The sequence below is a fragment of the Anopheles ziemanni genome, chromosome 2 (genome assembly GCF_943734765.1).
Source record: "Anopheles ziemanni chromosome 2, idAnoZiCoDA_A2_x.2, whole genome shotgun sequence".
Lineage (NCBI taxonomy): Eukaryota > Metazoa > Arthropoda > Insecta > Diptera > Culicidae > Anopheles > Anopheles ziemanni.
In genome coordinates, this window is record NC_080705.1 from 5,143,674 (window position 1) to 5,156,629 (window position 12,956).

Here is a 12,956-nt window from a genome sequence, read left to right on the forward strand (position 1 = left end):
GCTAATTGTGCCGAACGATGATGAGCGAGCAACAATTTACATTCTCACTATTGCACGAGCACAAGCAAAACCAAAACGAATGCAACTATTGGGGCTAAATGCGCACGATTTTGAAATGAGCACAAGACAGGAACATTCTTGAAGAAGGGTTTCAACAGGAATTTGATCCGAAAGGTTCTATTGGCTTTTGCAAATCGGTGTGTTTTTGTGTCAATAAATTATTGTTATTCTTTGTCTTTCGTATTTTTGTTCAAAGGTGGCGCTGCAGTACGCATAGAAACACCATGTCCATCATAACCTTCATAATTTTCACTGGGATAAAACAATCTGAAATAAAATGGTAATCCAAGTGACCGGTTTGGCTAACGAAAAAGTCCTCCGATCAATTTTGATTTTAGTGAGCCTTGAATTAACTTGATTCAACTGACTAAAAACCGTGTCTAATATTACAAGACGATGGAAGGTGAATCACGGAAAAAAACCATCATACTGTCCTAACCTAAAATGGATGGAAATTTCAACACTTCTTTTAGTCGTTTGCATTGTGTTTTTGTATTATGTGTCAGAAGAGTTTCCAACAGATCTGCCTTCGAATAGTAATCATATTAAATCGGTAAATGTAGTTCATATGTTCCAGAGTTTCTTCGTCTTAACATTTGTTTTCATTCTTCATTTACAGGACATCTACGATCTAGCGTATCCCAAGCATACGTCCGAAGAATTGGATGCAAATCCGGTTTGTTCCCAAGAGCTCAAGCAAATAAATGAACGAATTTCACATTTGGAGAAGATAAACTACGAAAAATTTGGACCTACCGATTATGCCGCCCTGAAGTTTGGCGGAGAGGTAATATCGGTGGTGTCCAAGTTACAACGAGATGGTTCTTTTTTGAAAAAAATCCAAAAAATATTCTCAACACTAAACGAAGGCGATGACTACAAACAATGCATCATTCAAGTGAGATTGTAAAAAATGTACAGTTGAACAAGTTTGTTACTGCATTACACATTTACATTTTAGGACTGTGGCACGTGCTATGCTTTCCCGGGCAATTCTGGATACGTTGTACTGAAACTCATGGGAAATGTTGTCCTTGACGGAATCACTATCGAGCACATTCCGCTGCACTCAAACCCGAAGAAAATGAAATCGTACAGTGCATTAAAAGAATTTTCCGTGGTGGTTTGTTTCGAATATGCGTGTTTTATATTCCTAAACTACATTACTACAGCAAGAACATTTTTATTATTTTTCAGGGAATGAAAAAACTTGGAGATCGCAATACCGAAACCTATTTAGGAACGTTTACATTTAGTTACGATAATGATTTTCTAGAAACTTTTACGTTAACCTCGGACCCACCCATTCCGGTTCGTTATGTGCGAGTGGAAATTCATTCCAATCATGGTGAAAACTATACCTGTATTTATCGGTAAGAAAAAGAACATTGTTTGATTGATTCTTGAGCTCAAGAAAACCTGTTAATTCACAGCATACGCATTCATGGAACACTGGAGCAGTAAAATATGCTGTTCGAAACTTGCAACGGTCGTTTTAATTGGAGTATTTTGAAATAGACGAGACGCTGTCATCAGAAATGTCAAAAGCGTCCTGTCATTGGATTAGTTGAAACATGCCAACATGTAAACAACGTATCGAATTCTAAAAAAAAATAGAAGAGAATCGAGCGAATGGAAAAGTAAAAAACGACGCGAAAAGTATTTGTGCCAAGCGTTCGCGAGATGTGAAGTGTAATTTGTGTTTATGATGAGTGTTTTCTAATCGAATGATTGTTGTAAAGCAGTGTCGGTTAGCGTGTAGGAAACCGTCTAAAAATTAGCGAACCGCCGTCGGTTCACAGTGGCTGTGTTGTTATCCATCTTGTCCGTAAAAAGAAATCTTTAGCATAAGGGTGTTGTGTTGTTCTTTGGTACCTGCTTCTCTCGAAAAGTTTTACAGCTTCGCAAAGGAATCATCATACGTTCCGCACGGAAAGTGCATGATTCATTCGGCAGCGCATTTGTGAACGTGTAAAAGGGTGCCCTTCCCAAGCACGAAAAATGGTCAACACAATGGAAAGCTCGTACGCAACGATGTCAAACATTTCGCAGCACACAGAAAACTTCCCACTGCCAGGTATGTATCCCTTAAGCCGCGACCTCGTTCGGCTTTGTCGGACGGACTTCAGCAGATTTCCCTTCTGTGTTTCTTAGATACGGGGTGCGTACACAGCTGCCACGGGCAACCTCTTACCTTAGAGCACCAGCTCCCGTGGTATTTACCACTGCGATGTGTCATTATCTGGCCACGAGGCGGGCGGTTCGAGCAATGGGTCGTAATTAACGTAAACGTAATTGCTTGGGGTTCGTCGGTCACAACTCCGGTTTACCTTGCGGCCGACATTGCAAAGTATGTCTGTTACGTAGCCGATGGCTAACGGTGGCTTGCATTCACCTTTTCTCGCTGCACATTAGCCTCGTATGCGTGCTTCGGTGCATTGTTTTGGTAAAGCTGATTGAAAATTGACCATAGCACTAAAAAGCGCGAAAAAATGGGATGGCCAAATTCAAGCGAGCTATAGAAAGATATCATAACTCAACTTTCGTTATCACCTGTGCGTGCATGATAACATATTGTGGGTCAATACGTCCTACTTACATTTCTTGATAGTCTCTACTCCACGGAACAGCATAATTAATCTTCCATGTGACATAAATCATTGCACGTAAAGTGTTGGTTTATTTACTTTGTAACGCTCTGAAGCGTGGAAACTCGATTCCCCCCTCTGTTCCCCAACTCCAAGAAAGTATGCCCGCAACAGAAGGTAAACATACATGGTGATATGTTTTTCCAATCTAGCACCAAACATCGTTCCCTACCGGGCTCCGGATCTGGTCGATCGCATTCGACCGCACGTTCGAAGGATTACCGAAAATAGAATAACCCACCACCGGCACCCTCCCGGTTCGAAGCACTCCCGGCTAATGGTTAACGGGAGTTAGTACTTCTTGGAGCCGACCGTAGAACGAACCTGAAACCTTCCAGAGTTCCGGCCAGGAAAAAATGGGGGCCGACAAAATGGCCCCCGTATGAGGTGTTTGCTTGTGACGGGGGGAACGGAACGGAAGGCTGGGGCAGCACGGAAGACGAACGACCGACCGACGAGACGTTTTTATCGTAGTCTTATTCCGCTGTTGGTCCACGTAATGTGTTGGCCTCGTAAGTGAATGCAAATCGGGTGGCCAAAGCGTGGCCAGGACGGAAAGAGTTCGTTTAGAGTGAAATTGACCGTCGTCGCGTTGTCTCGGAGCGTTCCGTGTCCGTTTGTTATGCCCCTTGAACGTTTGAACCAGCTTGGGAAAGGTTTCTAAATTCTAATTTCTAATTTTACCATCAGCCGAATCAGCTGCTCCTTCCCGATTCACTACGTAATAATGCATCCTGTGGCTAAAGGATGTTTTTCCGTCCCGCGACTAATTTTGACACTTCCTTTCCTGATCTCGTTCTAGAACTCACACCAGAGCAGCAGAAACTGTTGATAGAACTGCGCCGTAAGAAACAGGAAATTCTACTAGAAATACAGGTGAGTAAAGTGGTATACTCGAAGTGTTCGCGAGAAACTGTTCTTTGGCGTCGTTGTTGATTAGTGAACCTATAATCGTTTCCTTTACAGCATTTTTGTAGAGTGCGTGAACATTTTCGTGGCATTTTTTCCCAAATGTTCAATTAAATAGCGTTTCAATAATTCCACCAACTACATTGTTTTGAAATAACTTGATAACATGTTTCGTTCATGGCTATTTAAACATTATGCTGATGTCACGAATGCGAATTGTACGGAGGAAGTTGCTCGTTAGACACTTAGATGGTGGTATGGTTCCATAAACCGGTTGTGATTAGTTCCGAGTGATAATATGCTACGTTACGCAAACGACCCTGAAGCTGCGCAAAGGCAAATGAACTATGCCTGCCACATCACTGGCGGCGTACGGTGACTTCTTGGAAGATGCCGTGGCCCCGCGGGTGACTCACTAATTGTATACACAAATATTAAGGGTTTTTCTTTTGATTGGGGCTGTTTATGGGTGGATTAGTTTTTATAATAATGTGAATCAGGTTATGAAATATCAACGATTTTGTTAAACTCATTTCAAATGGTGGAGGATGATTGTTATTTCTTACCTTGCTATTGCTTTCAAGAATTGAAATGAACACTCTTTTAATCAACGGTACGAGTACTTTTCTACCTCGATCGAATCGCGGGAAACCAATAACCGACCCGTCCACTGCTACAATTAGGTCTCGTCTTGCCGCCAGCCAGGTACCAACTGGAAGACGGTCCGGGTACACGATACTGCTCAACCGTTTACCCCTATTGGGCCTAGTTGCAAAAAAAAAGATGACCTTCGTCGTCTCCTGTCCCCAAACGGCAAGGCGCGGGTTTCCGCACGCCGAAAGGATATTCGTGCCATTAATCCGTCGCATTGAAACGCCTCGCCAAACACCAGCTTGCAACGCGATTGCTTCCATTGTCGCGCCCCACTTGCGTGTACTTTTTACGTGATTACGTTGTATATGTTTTTGTTTTTGTTCTATGAATACATTGTTTGTTTTTCTACGTTTTCTCTGGTTTGCAGAGTTTCGCTCGAGCATTTTTTTCCCTATCGAATGTTGTAGTGTTGGGAAAGGGGATCCGGAAAGGTCGATTCGGACTTGAACCCAAACGCGGTTTTGATGCCTAGTATTCAGTTTAGGAATACGGATTCTTGTTATTTGGAATTTACATCCATAATGCTGATTCAGATCCTTTGGAATCCAGAAATGGAATCAATCTGAGATCTGGACAGAAAGCAGGGATTCGGATCGGATGCAGTGGATTGAACCCAAGTCGGAACTGGGTCGGACGGATTCAACCCAGCTAAGATCGGATTTTTTTCTCTGCGTCTAGTGACGATTAGAAAATTGGTCCACGAGTGCCGAATACCTCGACGGCATGGCATGGGTTCGAATCCCAACCAAGACCGGACACTCCCTGTACGAGAAGACTGTACTGGATTATCCACGTACGCGAAGGGAATAAGTCTAGTAAGAAGCTCACGTTACGTTTTCGACTTCGCGAATCTATTCACCACTGGTGAAGGCGCGAAAAGCCGCCCTACTTTACCGAGCACCAGGGGCCAATCCCAAATTTCATTCTTTCGTCGTTCGAGCCTTGTTTCAACAAGATTCAGGCCGTTCGAGACTAGGTCGTTCGGAGTCTTTTTTTTCTCTATTTCGGAAAGGGGTTTTAGTACCGTTCCTCCATGGTGAGTAGATAACGGATTAGTGTTCTTGTGCGTCTGTTTAGGATGGGCGGTGCAGCAAATCAGGGCTAGTTTGAATGGGTTTGGGCAAGGGAAACGGGGAGATAAATTTAGGCAATCCATCACGCACGAACGCGGATTCACGCGCTTTCTGGGACGTTCGTCATTGCCTATTCACCGTTTTTTCTTTCTCATGATGATTATACGATAATCACACCACATTATCAACCCTCCAATTCATTTTTGTGTGTGTGTGACTTGCAAGAAAAACATTATTTGATTCTAATTTACAAATATTTTATGCTAAAAGATGTAAAAGTGGTAGATGGTTGTAAGGGATTTATTCGATTTAATCTCAAATTTGTTAAAATAAAAAACACAATCTTATCCATCAGTGATATTTTCAGGACAACCCTCAAAAATTTACCGTTTGGAGTTCCGTATTCCGCCACTGTCTTCCATCGGTCGCCCAATAATTGATCAAATTCGCAAACTGGATCAAGGATATGACGTTCGGTCTGTTTCGCACGCCGGGTCTGTTTTCGATGGTGACCTTGGTAGCGAAAATAGGCTCCACCGAACCCCGCTACTCACGCAAGTGCTTTCCGGTTCGCTTTGTTTTGGCAACGGTGGTGTTTGTCTAAAGGGCGAACTCTAGAACGACGGCTTCAATCGATCTCGGTTTTAAAACGACGTATTTCCTAGTCGGTTTGTTTTTCTAGTGCGACTTTTGAGCCTTGGAATGTTCCAGTTACCATTTGATTTACAATCTTAAATAATATCCTTTTCATTATGGTACGCATTGGGGTGTTCCCTGTGCTCTCGTTGATTAGCCTTAAAATTGTTGTACATTTTCATCATTTTATAATTTTCACAACATCATTAAATATTGTTCTAGGGAAGGCAACCATCAGCGACCCTTAAGGCGGCTGGCAGAATTATGTTGTATTTTATCGGTTCCCGTTGCAGATGTTCCCTGGCGACCCGGGGTGTTCCCGGTGCTGTGTCCTTGTTTTTATTATGTTGTTTACCATACTCCATTTCCCAAGCACTAAAATCTCACCCGGAACTCCTGGAGTAAAATGCGCGTGACAAAGGGCACACAACATAAACATAACACAAGCACACGCAAACCGTGCACGCCCCGAAGCTTTGTTTTAGACGGCGTTCCTCGCCGTGCCATTTCTTTTTTATTTTATTGCCTGAAATCAAATAAAAGCTCCCCGTCTACAGTTTTGTGCTGGAGGGATAAATGCGGGGGGGGACATTTTCTGGTCGAATGATCTGCAGAGAACGGGGAAGAAAAACCGGGAAACAACTCTATTATGTTTTAATCAGGGAACTTTCTCAGTGGACATTAAAGCACTACTCTAACGAGGAAGCGTGGCCGTACTAGGGTCAAGATTTTTTTCACAAGGATGTGAAGCTTATGGCCTAGTTCGGGCAATTTTTTGTTGTCCTTCTAATCAGATAACCATCTGAGCACTATGCAGTTAACTGAGGCGAAACGAAACTGGCCTTGTTATGGCGCAACGGTTCACTTCAATGCAGCCCCATCGATTAATTTCGCTTCTTAAGTACCGTCTCCAGGGCCACCGACAAGAACGGTTCTGCCAGCTCTTCCTTGGTCAGGGTTCTAGTGTGCGTCCGTGCGCTCGCCATAGCAATAGTGGAAGGGCGAATAAAACTTCCCGTTCCGTCTGTGAAGGAGAAGGGAAACCATGCCCTGCGTACCAGCGAAGCCCTGTCCTCCGTTGCCAGAGGTCATTGGATGCGAATGGTAATGGTGTACTTGGCAACCATTGAACCCCATCGTCGTCCTGTCCGGGAAAAAGTTGTCGGAGTCGGAAAAAAGGCTAGGGATAACGGTTGATTGAATTAATGCACCTCGGAAAAGCTTTTCCTTTTATTGGTTGAGCACGTTCTGTATTCTTTGTGGAGAAAGACGGATGGAAAAAAAATATCGTTCGTTGCACTTTCTCCTCGGGTTCCGGTTGTGCGATGTTGGTTATCTTTAAATTCCTTTCTACATCTTTGATTAACAAGGAGAATTGGTATTTTGAAGTAGGTTCATTTTAAATGGCTTGTTTAGGTTTAGACGATAAGGATAGTTCCATTCCATATGATGTTGTTTGCAACGTAGTGATTATTCGGTTAGTTAATACACTTAACTGCATTATCATTTCCCGTACCCACAGGGGAGTATATTGTGCATTTTTATCGCTTCCTTAATTCCTTCTGTTCAATTAAAGCGAACACATCCCTCGTTCAACTAACGTTCACTTTAGCTACCACAAGGTTTACACCGTCTCTTCCCAGCACGTGGAAAAACTGTTTTCATTTACCGGCATGTCCACGGGTTATCCACTTTCCTAACCCACACACTGATCCCTCCCGATGCTTATATACTTCACCGTGCTGCGAAAGCTTCGTCGTCGTGCTTTTCCATCGTGAAAACAAACAACATCCGTACAAGCGGTTACAACTTCCTCCCCCCGATGCTTCACTTTCTTATTTACTAAGTCTTCCCTCGACCCGCTGTGCCCGGCTTGTAAGCTTTTACTTTTGCTATCCTTCTTCTCCATCAAACTACCAGTACTCCTGGTTTAGAAACAACAGAGTCTTTCGTCGGTGAGTGTGGAAAACCGGTGAGAGAATACGCTTGGGAGCGTACCGTTGGCCTTCTTCCGGCTCGTTATGCAGCATTCCTTCCGGCAAATTCCGTTTCCTCTCGGCGTTTTTCTTTTGCACGCGGCGTGACGCAGCACCTCCCTCCTTCGCCTCGTACGGAAGCTTTCCAATTTCCTCCCGTGGCTTTCTGACGCCTTCGGGTGCTTTCCCGTTCTCGTTTGGTTTTGTTTAATTTTCTTTTACGCGCGGGAGTTCGTTGGACTTTCGATCGTGCTCCGTACACACGTCTTGTGGGCGGAAGGAAAGCTTTCGGTTGCGCGCGTGCCGCAGCTTCTCTCGGGTGTTCGGTGTTGATCCTGGCTCGGGGCGTGTTGGAACAACAGGGAAGCGCCTTGTCCTTTGTCCTTTATATAGTGTCTCCCGTTTAGCCGTAGGATTTGTGTCAAGTGTCAGTACAATGATGTCTTTGTTTTTAAACGGAAAACAATTTTGAAATTAATGAATGGTACCCGAAAGCTAAAACAAAGACATTTTATGAATCATCCCGCTAACGATCCACACCATGTTTTTAATTAGCTTATTCCAAATCTCCTTCCTTCCTTACCTTACCACTGATCACTTTTTCCCCCAGGCCCAACCCGGAAGACGGCGTCCTTGGGCGGGCTCCTCTTTGGCTCTCGGGTCTCTCACCGCAAAGCAAGAAAGGCACGGGAGAGAGACACTGTGGCGTGTTATTGCTCCCTAACCGGCCAACACCCCAGGACTCGGGATTTTTGCACCCCATGTGCTCTTCTTCTCGTGGTTTGCCAGCAAGAGACCTTCCACACAGAGCACTGGCGTCTTTTCGGGAATGCCAAACATTTACCGGAAGCGCCAGGATCATCTCGAGCTTGGTGGTTGTTGAGGAAGCTGCGTCAGCTTTGACGCTGGCGGAAAAATAGTTAGATAGTTTGTGTAAAAAGTTGTTTCGAAGGCACGTGGCATGGAACGAGTGTTGTTTTAAAGTTTTGTTAGGGGCGAATATGTTTCCTGTAGATGAGATAAAAGTGCAAAGGAGCGTGTGTTTTGAAGAGATAATTTAAGATTAAAGCACATGAAAAGGAATCGGAAAAAAGGATCGATGTGAAGAGTTACACTTTCAATACTTCCCTAATCTCTGTCTAGACTCTAAGCTTGAAAGCATGTAGGTAATCTTTCTCCTAAAAGCTACATTCCAGTCGCAAATAATCTCACCTCAAACAGTGTTGATAAGACGGTGTTTATTAATAAAAGACGGTAATCTCTGCATTGAGACTTGGGGATAAGACAACATTCAAGTTCGGCGAATGTTAATTCGTTGATTGAAACTGGTCTTCGTTTTAGTTGTTTTTGGTGGAGAAGCTTGAAAAAAGTGGCCACGTTCACGTTCACAGGTATAAACATACAGGTGCTCGCGGGTCATTCCCTTCATCGGTGGCGCGTTCGAACGAACCGTAGCGTTTCATCCGGCAAACATTCATTGGCCTTTTGCTTGGCTTTGCCAGTGTGTGCGCGCTCACCCGGTGAACCTTCGTTGGCGGAAACGTCATCAAATTCGCGATTCTCGTACTCGATTTTGGCGCGACCGGATCGGATCGATCGCGCGAGGGTGTAGTAGAGTTGGTACTGTTAGATACCTGGCCGCCGTTCCGTTGTGGTTGTGTCTGAACCGTCGTTCGAGGGGAGTCGCGAACAAAACAGCGGTGCAATAAATTCCCCGCGTTCCTTCCCGAATTCCATTCGCGGCCGTGTGAATTGAAATAAGCTTTTCTACTGACACTGATCCACCCTTCGTACCCTTCGCGCAACACACCCTCATCCTTGGTGTGTTTATGTACAACCCCGCGTTTGCGTTGGTGGTGGGGTAAACTTTGATCAGTAATTTTATGCAGTCAATCCCGCGACACATAACAGCCGTGAATAATCTGTCGACGACCACCTACCGGCGGTACGGTGACGTTCTTTTCGCCGTTGGTTTGTTCGGACTTTTGCGCTGTTTTTGTAAACCACTTCACGTTCACCACTATCTGATCGTACGCAAAGTCGTCTTCCTCATCAACGTCTATGAATATAAAACTCACTGGTGTTAGTTTACGCTCAAGCTCAATCTCTGCTATGGCCGCGTGTTGTTTAGCATCTTCTAATATCTAATGTATTGTAACACCGGTTCCGGTTTAGTGGTGCGAAGGATAGATTGATAAGTGTATAGAACAACCAACTTTGTGGGATAGTTAAGAAAATTGCCAGGCACCGATTCTATCTTTTGTATAGGATCGATGTACTTTTTTTTAACAACAAATGTTGGCTTTACTGATGTCCTTTTTGAATTTCTCTACCAAGCACATCAGAAAGAAACAGTGAAAATTGTAGCAAACGATTTGATTTCCAGCAAAAATGCAACTTTTGTTTTTGTTTGTTTCTGATACGGTCCATTGGTTGGCGTTTGTTTGCAACAACCACCCCATCGCTATAGCCGGTTCTGTTACTCCAACGTTTGCGTACATCGGCTTGCTTCTTCGTCGAACACGGCGCAAAAATTGCTCCACATTTTTCATCCCCAAAGCTAACCCACCCCCTTTCGTACTTTGACCATCGCTCTCTGACAAAAATCTCGCGGTTGCTAGCAATTTGCGTTCTCTGTGTTGATTAGGGTCGGGGATGGCCAACCTATTGACGCAAGAGCTTGGATCGAGAGGTTAGACGAAATGAATTTTTAAAAATATCTTTTATTTTTTCGTCATGTCAAAACATGTGTTAAAATAACCTTATCCTACCTAGGGGAAAACCAAAAATTAAATACAATATTGAAAAAATACTTTAAATTAGACCATGGTTATCAACCAATTTCGTTAGCACTTTTTGCAAATGGTTATATTGCATTTTTTCTTTTTGAAAAACAGTCCTATCAGCCCTTTTTTCTGCAAGATGAAATGTTGGATAACACTTGCCATCTCGTTGTTGAATAACATAGAAGAATTGCACAAAAATATGCTCTGACTAATTTTTTGTATCCTTTTCTGAACAAATTACGCATTTCAGTTTGCAGTGGAAAGTCAGTTTGGAATTATTGATTAACACTTATGTGAAGGACTATAGTTTTGACAGATAGAACCCAACATTGACGTTTTAAACAAATACTTCTTTTTAATGCTGTAAAGATATACAAAAGGATTTTGGGATTGTTCATCCCTGGCGCAGATATTTTTGTTCGCCTTCTCTCTCTCTCCCGGCCATTCGCGGGGTTGCTCTTTTCTAAGCGCCACGTCGCTCTCAGATGGGGTTATTTTTTCTCCATCTTTCTCACACTTCGCGCTTCTCTTCGCGATTGACGCTGCATTTCGACGTCGTCGCGAACGTCTTGCAAGCAAACAACAGCGGCCAAACCAACCAACCAACCCCGCCGTCCCAGCTGTGTGTTGAGTTGAGCGGTTCTTTAAATGTGTTGTCGTCGTCCCTTGAAGGGTCGGCAGCGGGTGGAATGTGTTTGTTTGTGTTCCGTTCCTTTTTTTTTTGCCTTTTTCGCTGTCCTTCTTCTCTCGCGTGTTTGCGGCGCTGTTCCGACGGTCTCGCGTGTTTTGTCAGTTTCTCAGCTGAACGCAAGGCGGTCGGTCGCAGATCGTTTTCGTGCGGCGGCCCCGGGCTTCTTCGTTTACGGCGCGGGTTGTTTTGATATAGTGTGCCGGGAGGGTTTTTTTTTCCTTTAACGCCAAAACTTGCCCAATCTTAGTGAACTGTGAAACACCGTCGTGCAGTAGTTTGTGCCGTGTTAGAAGAAAAACGAAACAAAGGAGTTTTAAGAAATAGTTTTACAGTGAAGTAAGTGCAAATGTGCTAAAATATGTATGATCATGTTTTTCTCATGTGTAGTGGTTCAAAAAAAATCCCGATGCTCCCCAAGGGGGAACGATCACGCACCCGATAAAGATGTAACTTCCTGGTGCTGAATCACTCGCCGTTGATGAGCTGGCAAAACATCAGGCGTTGAATATTTCAAATGCCTACTTAGAATCCGTTTGCCCTGCAACATTAACAACATGGGATGCAAGTGTTCTTGATTGTAATTGTCCCATTCGGCATGGGGCAGCTGTGTGTGGCCTACATCAGCAACAAAGCAGCGAACCCATTCGGGCTCACTTTATTTTATGTCACCTCAAAGCCAGTTGCGTCGCGTCGCCAGTTAGTCATGCGCCCCAGAGGCAGCCAGACTAAAAGTAGGTTTGAACGAAACAGTGTCCTAGAAAGTGAAAGAATGTGGCCGTAGTTTGCTTCCGATCGGCCGGGTGCAAGTGTAAGTGCACGGATGCAATTGTGCAGCAGAAGGCAGACACCGTAATCCAACCGACTTGTGCGCGGATTGGCAAAGTGGCTGCCGTTTTGTCAGCTTTCAGGCGGGTGTTGTTTCGGGGGGGATTGTGTCAAGTGTTAAATTGCCCAGATCGAGTGTGTGAGTGTGGTATTTTTTTCGAATCGCCGATAAGGGTGCAGCCGGATGAGTGTGTTTTTTTCCATAAGTCGTGTGTAGTTTTATAGTTTGTTGCATTTTTTTTCCTTTTGCGCTTTGCAAGCTGAAGCATTCGTCACGAGCAAAATAAAATAAAATGACAGAATATTTTTTTGTTGCGCAGCAGCCACACAAATGACACGGGGAGGGATGATCACATCCGTCGAATCGTGCGAGATAAAGAAACAAAACAAAAACACAAATCATCTTGAAACGCCAATAGCAGCAACTAAGAAAAAGGAAAGAGAAGGAATATAATGAGTGGCCGGAGGAGGCGAAATAGCATGTTAGCAGCATCAGTAACTTCCCCCCATCGTGGGGGTGTGGTGTGGGGGTTGATGTTGGTCAGATGACCACCCGCACGGAACAAACGGAAGGAAGCTGCATAAGCGCTACCACATGCATCCCACCACATTTTTCCGGTCAGCTTGGGGACAATTATTGCTTGCGCTGTCTGCGAACATGATGTCTCAGATGATCAGTTTTACTTTCGCCTTCGTTG

At 44.1% G+C, this 12,956-nt stretch overlaps 2 protein-coding genes across 3 annotated transcripts in view; both read left to right on the forward strand.

The window, feature by feature from the left end:
* Window positions 1-557: 557 nt before the first annotated feature.
* LOC131283172 (SUN domain-containing protein 3) lies at window positions 558-1,524 on the forward strand. The gene is made up of 5 exons (XM_058312754.1): window positions 558-596; window positions 680-958; window positions 1,022-1,183; window positions 1,258-1,433; window positions 1,494-1,524. Exons 1-5 carry the CDS (start codon window positions 558-560, stop codon window positions 1,522-1,524), a joined length of 687 nt encoding a protein of 228 aa, XP_058168737.1.
* Window positions 1,525-1,673: 149 nt separating this feature from the next.
* The window catches only part of LOC131282596 (cytohesin-1), a 43,611-nt gene continuing 32,328 nt past the window's right edge, over window positions 1,674-12,956 (forward strand). Inside the window, exons 1-3 of one of the 2 annotated variants that reach the window (XM_058312102.1) lie at window positions 1,682-1,818; window positions 1,998-2,137; window positions 3,511-3,584. In XM_058312102.1, the coding sequence (XP_058168085.1) occupies window positions 2,062-2,137; window positions 3,511-3,584 (150 nt within the window). In that variant the 5' untranslated portion in view covers window positions 1,682-1,818; window positions 1,998-2,061. Of the gene's footprint in view, window positions 2,138-3,510; window positions 3,585-12,956 lie in introns of both variants that reach the window. The other variant, XM_058312101.1, reaches the window with a different exon arrangement.